At 43.1% G+C, this 17766-nt stretch overlaps 1 protein-coding gene across 7 annotated transcripts in view; it reads right to left on the reverse strand.

The window, feature by feature from the left end:
- The window catches only part of Dnm3 (dynamin 3), a 498900-nt gene that overhangs the window by 236921 nt on the left and 244213 nt on the right, over positions 1-17766 (reverse strand). For all 7 annotated transcript variants that reach the window (XM_052737388.1, XM_052737385.1, XM_052737384.1 and 4 more), the window contains one exon: positions 5008-5121. In XM_052737388.1, the coding sequence (XP_052593348.1) occupies positions 5008-5121 (114 nt within the window). The remainder of the gene's footprint in view (positions 1-5007; positions 5122-17766) is intronic.

A 17766-nucleotide genomic window follows, 5' to 3' on the forward strand; every position in this document is an offset into this window, starting at 1 on the left:
TCACTGAACAAACGGGATGCAAGTTTCCTTTTATTACCTGAGCCTTGCCATTCTTCATTAAGAAAACCCAGATCCCATATACCTGGTGTCATGACATGAAATAATCAAAACGAACTGGGAAGCAGATGATGTGTTAGCCAAAGAATGACATTACATATTCAGTGAGACTGTAGTGATACTTTCAGTAGCATGAATAAACACACTAGTATGGTAGCAAGGACCCTTGCTCACATATGATTCATGAAGGCCCTGTGAAATCCCTTTGAAGCAGTTGGATCAGCGATGGTCCCTCTGCTCAGTTAGAAGGCTGAGGTGGAGAAGAGCGGAATGGCTTGACCCAGTACAGTCGGCGCAAAAACCCCCACACCCCCAGTCCAGGCCTATTCACAACACCAGATCTACACAACCATCTGTTCCCTTAGTGTCATCCTGAAAAACAGCCTTGAACCTGTTCCTTAACCATGGGTATATTTCTTAAGCCATCTGTCTTTACTAGAAACCTGTTGAAAACAGGTTTATATGTAAATAAATATATGTTATGTACACCGTATATATTCACAGGATGCAATCTATTCATTACGTGGTCATTTAGGTGGTAAAGAAAACACACACTTGCCTGATTACAAAAGAAAGAAAGATGGTGATAAGAACGCGTGGTACCACGCACCTGTTTGAAATTTAATATAAATTATCATTAAACAAATTAATGAATCTACAGCTAATTCAAGGATCTTTCCCTTGTCACAGTTCTTTGACAAAATAATAATAATAATAATTAATAATAATTTTTTTCTGAATCGGGTTTCCACAGTATGTCAGTGCTGGTGTACATGTAGGCGCAGTCTAAGCACTCCACTCAACAAATTAGCTCCACAGTTAAGGTAGAACTATACCTTATTTTCACACAGGCACATTCTAGATGTGGGAGATTGTTTTAAAGGTTGTCAACCTGTAGTTGAACAATGGCAGCAGGCCCCTTTGGAGCCTAAGCCTCATTTATAACAGTGATGCTCACAGATGAGTGTCGTGCAGATTTATACACCCGTGGTGTGTTGTGCAGCCCCACACTCCTCATACTTCCTGCGTGAACCCAGTCTCTTAGCTTTCTTCCTACTCCAGCTCCCAACAGACCCTACCACTTGTTTATTCTTTCTCAGAGAGCAAGGACCAGTGCTATCTCCTCTCTTTTGCCCTGACTGCACATTCAGAAATGGCCTTCAGAGGAAGGCAGTTATAGTCAGGGATGTCAATGGAGCAGGGTAGAGAAGGACAGTGGTGGCTGCCAAGGAAGTAGTAGGGTGAGAACAAAGGGTGCTAGAGAGGGCTCTGCTCCACCAAGGCCAACAGCTTGGAGATGGTCACCATCCTTGAGTCAGGCATTCCTAATATGAAATCTTCCCATCATTTTTCTGGGCAGAATTCTGAACGAGTAACAGCAGCCCATGTCTAAAGTGGGTTGTGTGCAGCCTCTCTATTTGAACGAGCAGTGTTCCCCACTCACCAGGGTAAGTCATCACCATCTCTGACCTTGGTCTGCTATGGCTCCCTAGCTGGTCTCCTTTCTATTCTTGCCACCCGGTGGGAGCCCAGATTACTCAGGGTCAGAGAATCTGAGCTTGCTTTACCCAGCAGGACTGTATAAGATGATTTGGCCAGGGACGTGTTTATCAGGTATTTGGAAGGGTCTCCACTTGGCTGGATGGTGTGCTCTGATCTTGCAAGGGGGAGATTTTTTGTCTCTTCCCTTGATATATTATAAAAAGCCCTTTTTAATAAAGCTATGGGCGACTGGGTATTGACCCAGGACCCTACTGAAGCTATCCCGTTTCTCTGTTTCTCTACCTGGTATTTCTTAATTCCTCTCTCTTCCACTCAAGAACCCTTCAATAGGTGGGAGCAAGTCAGAGCTGGACTCCCACAGACTCCCACACCACCCACCTCTACCTTTCAAGAGTACCATGACTATCACACACAGCTCCACAGAGATCCTCTAAACCATAAACCTGATCATGTCTCACCATGTCAGAGTGCTTTAGAGGCGTTCAGTTATCCTTGGAATAAAATTCAAATAATTGGGGTGACTGATCAAGCCCCTAGCCCCCTAGCATCTTTGTCCCTCACTATACCTACATTCTTGGTCACAAGCTTCCTGGCAGTTTCCAGCTCTGAGACTTTTGCATTTATCATGCCCTCTACTGGATTGCTATTCAACTAATTCTTCTCCACAGCTTATCACTCCTGTCTCTACTCCAATATGATGTTTTTCTGATTCTAAAGGCTGGTCCCTGACATCTTCTCCATCCTTGCTCTGTTTCATTCTCTCCAGAGCACTGGGTACTTGACATTATACTATGCATCTACTTGGTTGCTGGTTACATATAACAGCAAGCTTGTTTGTCCTTTCCTCTTTTTTGGTATGCTCTAAAAGGAGAAAAGTGAGCCTTTGTTTGAAAGGCCATTCACATTCTTCTTCAATGTCCTTCTACATACACCTTTAGTAAATTGTCCACTGGACACAGACAATATTGATGCACATGTTTATTTCCTATTTGTGGAAATCGAGCATTCTTGAGAGAGCATCAGCTGCAGCGGTTTTTGTAGTGGTCTTGAGTCCTTAGAGGTGAAGAAGGCGAGTCCAATGATGTGACTCCCTGGGCTCTCAAGGTTTCTTCCTTCCCTCCCCAGAGCATCAGATGCCTCACTACCCTTCCAGGATTGACACAGCAGCCAGAGAGCCAGCCCTACAGCTACCCCACACAAGCAATGGCTCCCTAAATCTCTCAGGGGCATATGGCAGCCACAACTGGAAACAGGTCAACTCCAAGTCACTTGAAAATTACCCTGGTGAATCCTTTGTGAGGTAAGGTGGACTTTGACAACCCTGAGTACCTTTGGGACTTTCAGAGCCCAGCATCCTGGATTCTAATTTCTACCTTGCTACCAACTCTCTTGTGACCTTTGGAAGCTGGTTACCTGATGATGGACATGATGTGGCTTTTATAAGATAAACCAAACTATGTTGAAACAACTTTCCAAAACAGTGGTTTGCATTGATGATGGAGGCGATGTTTGCTAGTTTTAGTGTTCCCATCTCCAAATATGAATAGTAAGAGTACCTTTCCCCAAGTTCTAATGTGGGCCAGTCTGTTAACATGCAGCAAACACTGGCTGCCACTAGGATGACTCCTAAGGAAAACCTTCTGCTTCCCCTTGTGTTTCTGGGAAAGGTGTGAAGACTGATAATGTATGTAAATATATGAAAATGAACATCTAAATATTCAGGGGGAAATGTGTCTACAGTGTAACTAAGCAGCGAAGAAGGTATTTACTCTCTTTTACATGCAGGGGAGTGTCTTGGAGCTTATGCCATGATCTTTAAACTAGAGTTTCCCACTGAATGACAGGATGCCTCACCAGTCACAGGAGAGAAACTGTCGCTAATACTCAGATTCTTAAAACACCTCTCTTAGTCCCTGTTCTATTACTGTGAAAAGACACCATGACCAAGGCAACTCTTATAAAGAAAGCATTTAATTGGGGGCTGGCTTACAGTTTCAGAGGTTTAGTCCATTATCATCATGACGGGGAGTATGGCAGAATGCAGGCAGGCACTGGAGCAGTAGCTGAGAGCTATATCCTGATTTATAGTCTGGGAGAGCAAGCCTGAGCCTGAGCCTGAATGACCTTTTGAAACCTCAAAGCTCACCCCCAGTGACACATTTCCTCCAACAAGGCCACACCTACTCCAGTAAGGCCACACCTCCCAATTCTTCTCATCCTTTCAAATAGTGCCACTCCCTGGTGACTAAACATTCAAATAGATTAGCCTGTGGGGGCCATTCTTATTCAAACCACCAAAATAACCAATATCACTTTTCACAGAGGTTGGTGACATGAAAATTTGAAAATAATGTTTTGAATAGCATATGTGTTCTAATATTTCTGTAGAATTTGAGTTTCCTTATCACAGACTCTTTAATGGGAATCAACCCATCATCCCAAATTTTTCAACACATTGTCACATAGAAGACACAGAGAAATGAAAAGAACTCTGAGCCACAAACCTTTCCTTCCAAGAAGTGTCAAAGGCATCTTCTGATGCTTTCACAAACTGTCAGACTACAGGAGGACGGGCTTTGAACTCTGACACACATGTCTTTTGCAGCCAATAAGACTGGGATGATCTCACCTGCTCATGGTCCGTCTATCAAAGGTCGTTCTTATATAACATTTGTGTGCTGTGTTACAAATACCAATGACTTCACTGGTCAGAACACAGCTATTACAATTTCCAAAACAGAGCTCAATTTCAATCCATGTCCCCCTGAATCGAGCTTGAAGAATTTATAGCAGCTTAATGGCTCTCTAAAACTAATGTGACTTTTCTGTGCTTTTACAGCTCTCACTCAGATTTACAATAAGTAGTACGTCGCAGGGTGACATTATTAACGTTGAACATGAGCCAGAATGCCACAATTATCATCATTTGTGTTTTTACAGAGATCTCAAGTTCTCAAAGAAGAAAATGTGTGTAATGACCTGGTACTAGCATGAAGAGCAGCAAGCCCACCGTTCTCTAAGCCTTTCATTGGAGGCGGATGCTGCAGCCATCAATTCCACACCACCTCACTCACAGCAGTGCCTTAGCCATTTCATTTCTAGTACCTTACGTCTTTTTAACACATTATTTAATGAGCATTGCTTCTGTTGTACCAGTGTCTTAATATTAACACAAGGAAGGCGGTTTCCAATTCCTGACCCATAAATTCACTTCTCTGGGCCAGCAACATGGGACTATATGAAAGAAATAAGCAGGAAAGGAAATTCAATGGGAACATTGTAAAACTAAAGATCCGTAAGAAAAAAAAAAAAGAAAGAAAAGCAAGGCTTCTTTAGAACAACCTTTACAGACAGAGCTCACTGCAGAAGAGGTACTGTGCATCACAATGACATCAGTTAATTTTACATTAGAAACACTTGAGGGAACTGTCGCTCTCCATGGCTTACCTCATCATCTTTATACCAGCACAAGCTTTCTGCAGTGAGGACGAACCAGTAGCCCTTCGAGCCTCCTTTCATGATCCCAATGTTGCTGACGGTCAGCCAGCCCTTACGAATCACCTGCAAGAAAGCAGACATCAGCAGAACCATTGAGCGTCAGTCAGTGGGGAGCAGGGGTCTCAGACGGACTAAAAACAAGTTATAAATTGCAGTAAGAACAGCATTGCCCGCCCCCCACACACTCAGCTTCCACTGAGCTGTTGGAGAAAGTATATCTTCCAAACATCTAGATGAGCAGGGGAGGTCTTGCCCATTGGTGACTAAAACAAAAATTTTGGACTCATAGGGATGGCAGAAGCAGAGTTGACCGAGACAGACAAGAATGAAAGGAAGCAGCCTGACTGACTGCACCAGCCTATTTATGGCAGTCCTGCTACAATGAAAACTTATTTTGTTGATTGATTGGATAGACTCTCCAGGCCCACTGCTTCCGGGGTACTGGTGTATTTGTCTGCCTGGCTTGAAGATCATTAAAACTTGGAGCAGACGCTGGTCAGCAAATGGCAAAAAAACCCAGAAACTCAAGCCAACCAATTCGATCCTTGGTAACGGGCCTGAATCGGGCTGACTGAGAAGGAAAGCTGAAATGATGAACATTGAAGTTCGGGGCCTTTGAATGGTCGTGATTTATCCACCTCTTTCGGGTTGTTATTTATCACAGAGCAAAATGTGCAGCATCTTAGAAAAATCCTTCAAGGGCTTTCAAATTCTAAAATGTTAAAAACTGGGGGACAAGTTTGACAGAACTTAAAAGGGGCATTTAAGGAAAAAATGCCTTTTTCCTCACAGTGGTTATAAAGTTAATTTATTCCACACATGGAATAGTTTCCCATATCCTCGATTCTAGATGGTTTTATTACCTCAGAATCAGAAGTGCAGTTCTATATGGTTTTACATTATCCTAAAGTTTAAAATGCATCCTATTTCAAAAACATCCACTGCCCTAGACCTCCAAAAATATTTTTTTAATTTTTTGTTGAATGACTATTGGTTCCTGAAGGTAGATAAAAACGCTCTATATTTCTGTTAAATTCTCTGTTGAAGTTTAAGAAAGGCCATAGGAAAATTATGAAATACACCCAAGTTCTCGCTGCTGATTTTTCAAAATTCTCTCCATATTTGCAGTCCAGAACATACGATTCCTTTCCAGCATCCTCACTGTCCATTTGGCTTCCTCAAGGCCTTGTTGATTCTACATATCCCCAAAGAGCATCCCACCTGGGCCCAGGTCAAGGTGGTTTCTCAGCCCCTTCTTCTTATGCTACACTATAGAAAGAAGTTGACAATGTACCTCAAAGTACAATTCCTACCAGACACAGAGTCACTCAAGTGCTTTCTGAAAACCACAAAGGCCTAGGCCAGGCATTCTCTGAATAAATCAGAACCTATAATTTAATATATTACCAAGGGGACCCTTTCTCATACTGCAGTTTGAAGACCATGGAACATATCCATACAACACATACAATTAAAACTGTCTTCCTTAGAGCAAATGATCATGGCGAGGTTTCAGTAAAACAGATTTTTAAAAAATCTGATGAACTAGGTGACCCGATTTCTGCATCACTTTCCAGGTCCTATTTCAGCACCTTGTTCTCTGGGCAAGTCTATCATGCCCTTCCAAGTACCCTCTTCATTGGTAAGCATCTCTTACTGTATGATTATATTGAAACTACATCTCTCTGGATCTGCCTTTCCTGCTGAATTATAAGACCCCCAAGGATACAATAGAATCATTGTGCTACTTTCATTTTAAACTTAAAAAAAAAAAAAGATTCTTTAAAGAAGAAAGCATTCATGGAAGGAAATCCATGGCCCAGCTTGTTGGAGCCAGCCTGCTGTATAAGTAGGTAAAGTAGTAATTTATTATTATAGACCTGGAAGAGTTCTTCTATATCCAAAGACACTGAATAAAGTGAAATAATTGGTGTGCTTTCCACTGATGAATTTTAGGCCCTGGTAGAATGACACAGTGTTAGTTTGTGTTCCACAGAAGAAGAAGAAAAAAAAAAGGTTAATTTATGGCTGCCATGTGCGTCTCTCTCTCTCTCTCTCTCTCTCTCTCTCTCTCTCTCTCTCTCTCTCTGAAATTCTTTTAAAAAGAAAAGGTGAAGGCTAGAAAAACAGGTAGGCTGAAATTGAAGTGAGATGTTAGATTTTACTATCTCACTTTTCTGGAAATACAAGAAAGAAATTCCGGGTATATATCTCCAATATAAGTATACTTATTTTTAAATTCTTGGACTGGCCAGATGGCTCAGTGGGTAAAGGCACTTGCTTCCAGATGACTGGTATATGGAGAGAACCAATTCTTGTAATTTAATTTGTCCTCTGGTCTCTACTTATGCACATGAATAAATACAAGTGATATTTTAAAAATTATGTGTATGTCTATTGTATTCACCAATTATATCAAAAGTACTTAAAAATAAATTTGAGACTATGTTGTGGCAATGAGAAACATTTTTAACTGTCTCAAAAACTTTGTGTGAGATATATATCAGTTCCCTAATACTGATAGCTTTATTGCTGACCTCTTGGATACCAAGTTCAAGGATATTAGCTTCAACGTGTATATTAGATGTTAGTAAATCTGAGCTTTTTTTTCTTTTCTAGCTACATATAAGTAGATGCTCCACTATATCCAGCATTCCAATGGATCTAGAATGCTCCCTTGAACAGAGAGAGCACGTTTGGTTTATTTGTTAATTTTTAAGGGCCTTTTACAAGCTAAGCAAGGATTACATTAATGCCATAGTCTTGGCATTGTTCTTAGTTTTTATTTTGAAACAAGTCTCACTAAACTACCAAGCTAGCCTTGAATTCACTCTATAGACAAGGTAGCCTTTGAAATTGAGAGCTTCCTGCCTTTGTGCTAAACAGCCTGAATTATAGGCCTGTCCCACAAGGCCTACTTAAACTAGGTTTTATAAGCTGTTGTAACAGTCCAAATGAGAAATTACTAGTGTGAAAATTAAACTCAGGATGTAAAAGTAAAAAAAAAAAAAAAAGAACTTAATCTACTGGAGAAATATCTAGAGAGTAAAACGAACAGGACAGACAGACTTGCAACTGGATGAAGGGAAATTTGGAATGGTGTCAGTTAGCAGCCAATAATCACTAGCCACAGACAGGATTCCAATTCCAATGATTAGTTTGAATGAGATGTGTGATAGCAAAATGCACTCTAAATTTCTAAACTTTAAATAAAGAATTGAAAATACCTGATTAACACTCAAATGCTTATAAGGAAATGACACTTTGCATAAATTAGGTTATATAAAATCTATTTCTAATGACCTCATCTGTTTTGTTTTACAGTTTAATATGGCTACTAGAAAACATAGGGATTTGGTTATGGTGTTTTGGAATGGTTCTGAAACGCTTGCCTCTACCATCTTTCAGAGCCAACCATTGTAAAATTCAGAAAGAACAGAGGAAGGGGACCCAATGTCAGAAAGGAGGGTGTTAGTGAGTTCATTCAAGACCATGTTGAATTTGAGGTTCTTGTAGAAGACACATATGGGGGACCCTCTGGAGAAAAGGGGAGAAGTTAAAGCTGAACCTACAGACTCGAAAATCCTTTGTATACACATCAGCAACAGTTCACAGCAGTGGCTCAGGGTGGAATTATGTAGGAACACCAATATTTAAAAGGTGGTCAAAAAGGGCCAAAGCAAAATCAGAAATACAGGCCTTAGGGTCATAGACGTCAAGGCAAGTGGAATCTCAGATTTACCAAGTTCAGTATAAAGGAGGGCACTGAATGGACTTTAGCTCTGGTGGTCTTGGTGTGGTGGTGGGTGAGGAGTGAAAGCTCACTGAGATGAAAAGAACAAAGAGTCAAAATGGACAAAACAGCTGAAGAGAGATCTTCCCAGAGGAGTTAAACCCAGCATCGGGCATGGGGTCAAGAGGATGGGGGCAAGGCATGGTTTTGGTGCTCTTCATGGCGGCAACTATGTGACAGAAAACAATTAGCAGTGAGTAAGGGGTTGGTAGTGCTGGAGTATGTAAAGAACAAGGAAGATGGGAGTGGGGGGAGAGGAAGAGCTGGGAGAGGGACTGGCCTTGAGTTGGGCTGCCTTACTTTGTGAGCCTCCGGGGAGGGTGAAAGACAGGGCCAGATAGTCAAGGTTCATGTAGGTTCTTCCTGCAGGAGACAGGCAAAGTCTAGGAAGCTTATGATCTTTTTCTTCAGCAAAGAAGAGTCTAGGTCGTCAGCAGGGGAGTGAGGACAGGAGGTTGAAAGGAAGGTCTCGAGAGGTGGAGTAGCCCTGGGACACTCAGTCAGAGTGAGACTGAGCAGGCTAGAGGTAGTTCAGAAAGTAGGGTAAAAGCTGGGTGTGAAGAAACCCAGGGATATGCAGGGACACAGTCAGCACCGCTGTGTCCCAGAGGCTCTGTGTGGACCTAACACAGAAGATGAGACGCTAGACCTGACTGGACCCAGAGTGCTGAACGTCTGTGCAAAAAGATCTAAGTACATTAAAAATTTGGGACAATTTGGGTTATCAGTCATCAGACAAAACAGCTCTGGTGGAGACATCAGGCCTGGGGTGGGATGGGGGAACCAACAGAGACATAGAAAATGAAGAGACAAAGGAAAGACCTGGAGAATCCAGTGAGGTATGTAGCACAGTGGTTCTCAACCTGTGGGTCGTGACCTCTTTGGTAAACCTCTATCTTCAACAATATGATCCATAACAGTAGCAAAATTACAGTTACGAAGTAGCAACAGAAATAATTTTATGTTTAGGGGTCACTACAACATGAAGAACCATACTAAGGGGTTGCAACATTAGGGAGGGTGAAAGCCACTGATGTCGTCGAAGGCAGGAACAGCTTAGAGCTGTAAGATGATGTGAAGCAATAAACTGGCTGCTGTTGCTGGCTCTGTCGGACTCATCACTCAAGCATGCACCACTGTTTCCAGACACATGCGATGTTATGGCTGAAACAGTGTTTACTAAACATTATTTAGTCTGGTGGATATTGTCATTTGAGCTCCTTGAAAACCGTGAGTTACTAAGAAGAGCGAAAATGAGAGTGGTGGAGCACTTGCCCAGCACGTCTAAGTCACACTGGGTTCAGTCCCCAGCAACACACACACACACACACACACACACACACACACACACACACACACACACACACACTGCAAAGCCATGACACAATAATAAATAAGATGGATTCAATACTATCTTTCTGACACGATGATCATTTGCATCCCGACAAGCTTTCTGAATTGGAGAGAAGCACAAGAGGATTCAAGCTGCCGGCAGGTACACATGGCCCTTGTCACTCCTTGTGGGGAATTCGTGGCACTGTCCTCAGCACTCAACACTGACAGCAAGCACTTCAGAGAAGCTCTTGAGGTTTGTCCTTTGCATAGGGAAGGGAACACATTGTTTACCAACGCATGCCAATCGGCATAGAATGGGAATTTAGAAAATTCTTTGCTGCGTTGTTTTTCACTAAGGAATTGAGGGGGATGCCAGGGATCAAGGTGGACTGACTCTGGAAAAGATCCTGTTTAAATGGGTGGAGCAGTCGGGCATGGTGATTCATCTCCATCATCCCACCGATCAGGAGTCTGAGGCAGAAGATATCCACAGGCTCAAGGTCAGCCGTGGGGTGAGGGAGATCCTGCTTCAAACCATAAACAAAAACAAGCAGAAAAGGTGGGAACATAAGGGGTACACATACAAAGAGGAAATTAAAAAAGAAGGAAAGAAAGCTAAGGAAATAAAGGAGAAAGGGAGAAAAAGAAAGAGAATTTGAATAGAATGGGAAGAAAATAGGATTAGCATGCTGTGGGATGGTCTGTATGTCAAATGTGTTGCTGATTGGTCAATGAATAAATCACTGATTGGTCAGTGGCCAGGCAGGAAGTATAGGCAGGACTAACAGAGAAGAGAATTGAGAGAACAGGAAGCTGGGAGAGGGAGACACTGCCAGCTGCCATGATGAGAAACAGCATGTGAAAATGCCGGTAAGCCACAAGCCATGTGGCAAGGTATAGATTAATGGAAATGGATTAATTTAAGCTGTAAGAACAGTTAGCAAGAAGCCTGCCACGGCCACACAGTTTGTAACCAATATAAGTCTCTGTGTTTACTTGGTCGGGTCTGAGCAGCTGTGGGACTGGCAGGTGAGAGAGATTTGTCCTGACTGTGGGCCAGGCAGGAAAACTCTAGCTACATTAGCATCCTTATGTCGAAAAAGATAAAATGTGAGATATTCATTTTGTATTCACACTTGAGGTTGCAAAAAAGAACCTATCAGCATTCAGCACAACAGCCACCTAAGTCTCTCAGTGTCTGAGCATCAAATCCTGCCTTATGTAACCAAGCAAACAAGAGCAAGCATCCCTGTAATTACAAGACTACAAGGGACCTTGCGAGTGGAAAGGGCATGTTCTCACTTGTTTGACTGCAGAAAAGGCCCCCCCCTTTAAATTTACTACTCCAAGTATCACCGAAGCTGCTTTTGGCAAATATAGAAACTTTGAAAACAACCAAAGATCAGCAATCAGGAGACTGGACCACTCTCACCCCTGCCCCTCATGGAAGCCTACCCTAAGAGAGTTCTACTGGGATTCCTCCATACAAACCCTGCCTGTTAGGGGCCGAAATTCAGAGCCCGGCTTCTGGCCAGTTCACTAGATGATAAAAGGAGTACAATCTCAGGGAGAAAAAAAGCACACATGGAAGCATTCCAGTGCGGTCAAGGCCTTGGATTTTATTTGTGAACAAGCAGTTTTGACCTTGGCCTTGCTTATGGAAGACCGCGCAAGCTTTCTCTTTCTGTTTCCAGCCATGCAGCTGCCTTTTACTGCCTCAGATTGAGAAGCAATTGCAGAGCACCGACCGGGTATTTTGATAGTTTGGCCTCAGTGGATTGTAAAAGCTCCTACACAGCTTTTCTCCACAGATGAGTACCTGCTTCTAAGAACAGTCCACACTCTTCAGGGCCAACCTGGCCAAATGCTGGAGGCTGCAGAGAACCGGCCAAGCTGCAGGTCAAACCACTCACCCTGTTGGTTTGGGAGAAGTTATGGCTGCATGGACAGGTGTCCTCAGAACAGACAGCTTGTCCTTGTCCCGAATCTGACCCACAGAGATATTTTCAGCAGGTGTGCCTGGGGCAAGGGTTTGATAATCGTGAAAAGTGTTTTCCCATGTACAGGCACATGGGCTGCAGGATGTGAAACTGGATTCACCGTGTTGTGTTGATACCGAATGATATCTGAGAATTATGGATACACAGAATACTCCTTAGGGGCTAACCCTGTCTATTAAGGCCAGGGCTGGGTAGGAGGGATTATATCAGCCATTCTTTTGTTTGTTTGAGACATGGTTCCTTCGTGTAACAGTCCTAGCTGTCCTGGAACTCACTCTGTAAACCAGGCTGGTCTCAAACTTTCAGAGCCTCTGCCCCTGGATTAAAGGCCTGAGCCACCACTACCCAGGGTTTTTGTTTTTTTTTTTTTCAGCCATTCTTAATAGTAGTTTGTTCTGCTCTGACGAACTGCTGTCACCACAAGCCCGAGGCTGTAAGGCTACTTGGTCTTGGAACAGAACCACCAGAATCACGAGCCAAGAAACCTTTCTCTTGCGATAGCTTACTGCTTTTGGTATTTCGTTATAGTAATGGAAAGCCGAATAACTTAATGAGGAGCAGCAGGACATTTCAGTTTCAAATGCCGAGGAAAAACAAGTTTGTTGTGGAGACCCATTCAGTGGAGAGCTGCTGAAGAGAGGCCACCTGGCCAAGAGAAGCCCCTTGGCTGAGGCTGCCTGGAGACGAGGAATTTGACAGAGGATTTTAATTCATTGTTCTCCAAGCACTTGGGTTTTGTAAACTCCTTTTGGAATATAATCTTTTGGCTTTAATTCTGGAAATTTTCAGAGTAGGAGGGAGTTTATAGTCACATCCAGGACATGTCTATGTGGTTGACATTTTATTACTGACGTGTAACATCTTTTAACGCATCGATGATGTCATTTGATTATTGCTGAATCTCTGACAGGTCATGAAAAGAAACTGGTTGAATGTAATTTGAAACAAGATATAGAAAAAGGAATAAACATCCAGCCTTGAGCACAGAGCAGCCTCAGAGTGGTTTTTACCAGTGCGCTGTTTTGAATTATTCCAGAGTCTTTTGTGCACTAGTAGTTTGAGGAGAATGCCCGTGGGAGCCATGCTTAGCTTTGGAAGAGTGGTTTCTAGACTAGTAAACTCTTGGCCTCCTCCCTTAAAGAGAACCCGTGCCACCGGTGACTCTCATGGTTCCAGCCAACGAAACAGAAGGTAGGAGCAGTTTGAGGAAAACCACTAAGAGTTGAGGGGTAGAAGAACCAACTGTTTTTCACTTGCTCTCCCAGTAAAGGGTAAAAGGGACTGCCCCCACTGGCAAACTGGGAGAGATGAACAGGGAAATGTGTGGTCCACACCTTCCTCTTCCTCTTCTTTGCCCATGTTCTCTGTAGAAAACGCCACTGTGGGCGACAAGTTCAATAGAGGAGGAAATTGTCCAAAGACATGTCTCACTTAAGGGTCACTTGAGCAGCGTTTCCTAGATACCTGTAGATGAAGCAGACACTGTACAGGGTGCCTTGAAGTGGGGACCACACCAAGGGGCCCCTGGCCCAGGAAAGTCCTAACTGTGGCTGAAGGACCTGTTATGAAAATGAGATTTCAATGTCTGATGGACTACCTGACAATTGGGGTAAAGAGGCAGGGAAAAGGAGAACTTGAGGCAAAGCGTGTGTAAAAAGGCTTAACAGCCCGATTAAGATGGAACATCGAGTCTCTGAGGAAATGTCCTTTTGCTCAAAGCTGGAGCATCTGCCATCACTCTGAAGGACTTGGCTGTATGACGCTTGTATGTTTGGGTGTCCCTTCCTGGCTTTAACTTTCTAGGAAGTCGGAGTATAACTTTCACCCCATTTCTAGGAACCCAAGGACAGCAGCAACAGCCAGCATTTACTCTGTGCCAGCAACTGTGCTAACAGGGCCGCACATACGCTGATACTTCTTCTAATCCACAGGATGATCTTATGAGGGAGATAATACTTTCCTTATGTGGCAGAGGAAGAGACCGAGCTCTGCTTCCTTCCTCATTGCCAAGCCCATGCTACTAACCAGCTACTAACCAGGAGGCCTCCCTTGCAGGGCCTGTACCCTGTGTGCCATTTTGCTCCACTTGGAAAAGCACATTTTTAGCATGGCACTGAAATAAAATCTCCCTGCTAGTTCAGCCTCAGAGCCCATTCCTTAACTCACAGCACAGATGGAGGAGTTGGCGACAGTATGGATTCTACAACAACAAACAGTCAGAAATCACGGGAACTGCACAGAACTGGGGAAATCATCTATTTCCAGTCATTGCTGCCTGGGTGACATTGGGTTTACTTAACCTGTGTTTGCCTTGCATATAATCTGGAATGATAATATCTGTAGCATAAAGTTGTTGTGAGACTCGTATGAATTAATATATGATAAGAGTTTAGGTCACCACCTACTAGCAACAGGTGCAGTATATATGTGATTATTTCCATTGTGTTTGTTAGTGTAAGGATAGAAAGAAGTAATTGTATTGTATTGTACTGCATTATAATTGTAAATTGGTGATAAGATATAACATTGTATTTCTTTATTCCTCAGTTTCCCTATATCTCCCCTCTAATTTCTAACAGTAAGAATGATATTTTAAAAAAATCTAAGCTGACATCTGTCATTGCTTGTTTAGTACAGGCCCTGTCTTGAAGTTCTTTTTAATATGCAATGAACAGTGTGTTGAAAAACTGGTGCAGGATTAAAAATAACCTGATAGTGGAAATAAACCCAATCACACAACATTAAAAGAAATAGTCCTGATGAAGCCATTGGGAAATCTCCAGGATGCAAGCACCTTGACTATGTTAAATTCAGATCTAACTTGATTGACTGAAAACATATTAATACGGTGCAGTCAAAGCTGGCTGAAAATAAGGACCCAATCGTGAACATTTACGTCAACTCTCTTTTTTATTTGAACATCTCCAGCTACCAAAATGATAACACTGTGGCTTCTCTGTAAAACCCGACCACTGCTGCATTGTTCTGGTATAAATTTCCATTGTACACTGATAAATAAAGCTCACGGTCAAACAGAAACCCAAGTCACCGTTTCATAGGATAAACTCGGTGAGGGACACAACCTCTGCCACTTGTGTTTTCTGGACTGTCCCAGTCTCCTGTGACAACCGCTACGGGGCCTCCATCCCTCCACTCACTCTGCCCTGCAGAGGCATCTGATGCTCCTGCCCAGTTTCCCAGGGCATGAAGGTGATTTTCATGGCTCTGAGGCTCCTTTGACTCTTGCACTATCTAGTTTCATAAAGCCAGTTTCTTTCCTTTCTCTTGCACTGAGGAGCTCATCTAGACATCGTTTCTGCCGCAGGCACTGCTGTTTTGAAAACGTTTCTTCTCAGGGTTTACTCACCTAAACCTCACTGAGATCTGGGCCATTAACCATGATGAAAATCAGGGCTCCACTTTCTTTCACGTTTTTTCCCTGTGTATCTTTTCCATGTGCAGAGCTCCCTTTGAAGTTGCTGGGCCCTCCATGTGGAAGAGATTGCACATGATACAAAACAGAATGGGATCCAAGTCTGGCATCTATTTCTCTACGTTCAAGGACAAAACTACATAATACACAAAGGAGAAGGGATACTCCACAATTAGCAAGGCCTGAGTAAAGTGTAGACATTTTACTAAAAACAGTCCAGAAAAGATAAGTATCAACTTAGCAGATAGGAGATTATTTAATAGTTAACCTGCTGTCACCTTATATGTGTTAGAATGTACATGGCACTCAAGAATAAGCTGAAATAATAACAATGAAATAGGAAAACAGGCCTGGTTCTTGACCCTGATGGAGCTTTAAGATAAATGAGGGAAGAGAAATTGAGCGAAGACTCATGCAGACTAAAGACACACTTGTCACTGGTGCATGAAAAGAATGGTGATCATATGGAGTACCAGAAAAGACATACTTGAGGTTTTTAGAATACAGGTTATAACTGAAAGGAGTTGGGAGAACATGGAGGTTGGGGTGGCACACAGTATGGCTAGGAAGCAAAAAAGAGCCGCATGCAGGAGGAGCCTGCAAAGAAGGCCAGCCATGTTCAGCTCGGCAACTCAGGGGAAGAAATTTGGTTCGTCCTCTTGAGGTGTTTTTAAAGTAAAGCAGTCGTGTAAGATTTACTTCACATAAAAGCTCCCTTTTCAGCTCCAGTTTGGGGAAGAGATTAGAGGAAAGAAGCAAGGAGGCGAGCGGGGTGACTGCTACAGAGCCCCGAGTAACAGACAGTGATAACTTTGACAGGCCCACTGAAGTGGACACATGGGGATGCAGACGGATCAGAGGAATGCTTAGGAAGAAAAATTAGTATGGCAGTGATAAATTAGATATGCAAGATGAGAGAGAGTGGAGTGTCAAGGATGACTCCCAGAGCCTCCGTTTTTGAAACTGAGCAGACGCAGGAGGCACGTTCATAGAGAGTGAGAGGAATGTGTGTTTAGGGGAGGGATGAGTCAAAAGTTCTGTCTGGACATGTCACAGGAGAAATGTGCAAAATGGACCCCTGACTGTAAAAGCAGCCTGGAGCAGTTCTACAGACCTGTGAATTGTTGATTTGTGGATGGGACTGAAGCTGTGGGTGTAGGGGGAAATAGAGAGAGAGAGTCTGGACAAGATGATGACCCAGGTCTGCGCCTTAAGGACAGGCAGCATGCTGGGTAGAAAGGATGAACCGGGGGCTGGGGGGAGAGGCATGGCTGGAAGGGTGAGAGAAGAAAGAGAATACTGCACATGCCAAAGCCACCAGAAGAAAATGCTTTACAAAGAGGATCGAAAAGTCCAATGTCACTGTGAAGGAAAGTAAAATTAAAAGTAAACATTTTCATTGGTTTGGGTAACACAGAAGCTATCGAAAAGATAACATTTAGCCTAGTAGGGCATCAACCTGGGCAATCCAAAGGGTCACTGGAGCTAAGGGTACAAGGGTACTTACTGGAGGCTCCTGCTGAATCTGGCCTTATCATTTAATTTCTGCATAGAGAGAGAAGATTCTGAGGCAGGCCTTTAGCGTCTCTGAAGGCAGTGAGGACACATTAGAACTGATATAAAAGCATTCAACACAAGAACTGTGTGTTCTGTTGTCATGTTGATCAAGCCACACTAGCCAATGTTTCTGTGTCCTGATAGGTAAGGGAGCAGGCAGCCATTAGGGTAAGCATTAGAGATGAAGTTTGCCCACACTATTGTGATTGCAAACAATGAATTGATTCCTTCCCAACACCCTCTGGATGCAAAAATCAAATCTCCTAACCACCCCCCACCCCTGCCTTTTCCTTTTTTAAATGTAGTTTGCTGTGGGATGTTCTGTATGGCAAATGTGTTGCTGATTAGTCAATAAATAAAACACTGATTGGCCATTGGCTAGGCAGGAAGTGTAGGCAGGACAAGGAAGAGAATAAAGCTGGGAAGTGGAAGGCTGAGTCAGAGAGACACTGCCAGCCACCAGGATGAAAAACAGCATGTGAAGATGCTGGTAAGCCACGAGCCATGTGGCAAGGTATAGATTAATGGAAATGGATTAATTTAAGCTATAAGAACAGTTAGCAAGAAGCCTGCCACGACCATACAGTTTA

This window comes from Peromyscus californicus, unplaced genomic scaffold, assembly GCF_007827085.1.
Source record: "Peromyscus californicus insignis strain IS unplaced genomic scaffold, ASM782708v3 Scaffold_14__1_contigs__length_90479793_seg_2, whole genome shotgun sequence".
Classification (NCBI taxonomy): domain Eukaryota; kingdom Metazoa; phylum Chordata; class Mammalia; order Rodentia; family Cricetidae; genus Peromyscus; species Peromyscus californicus.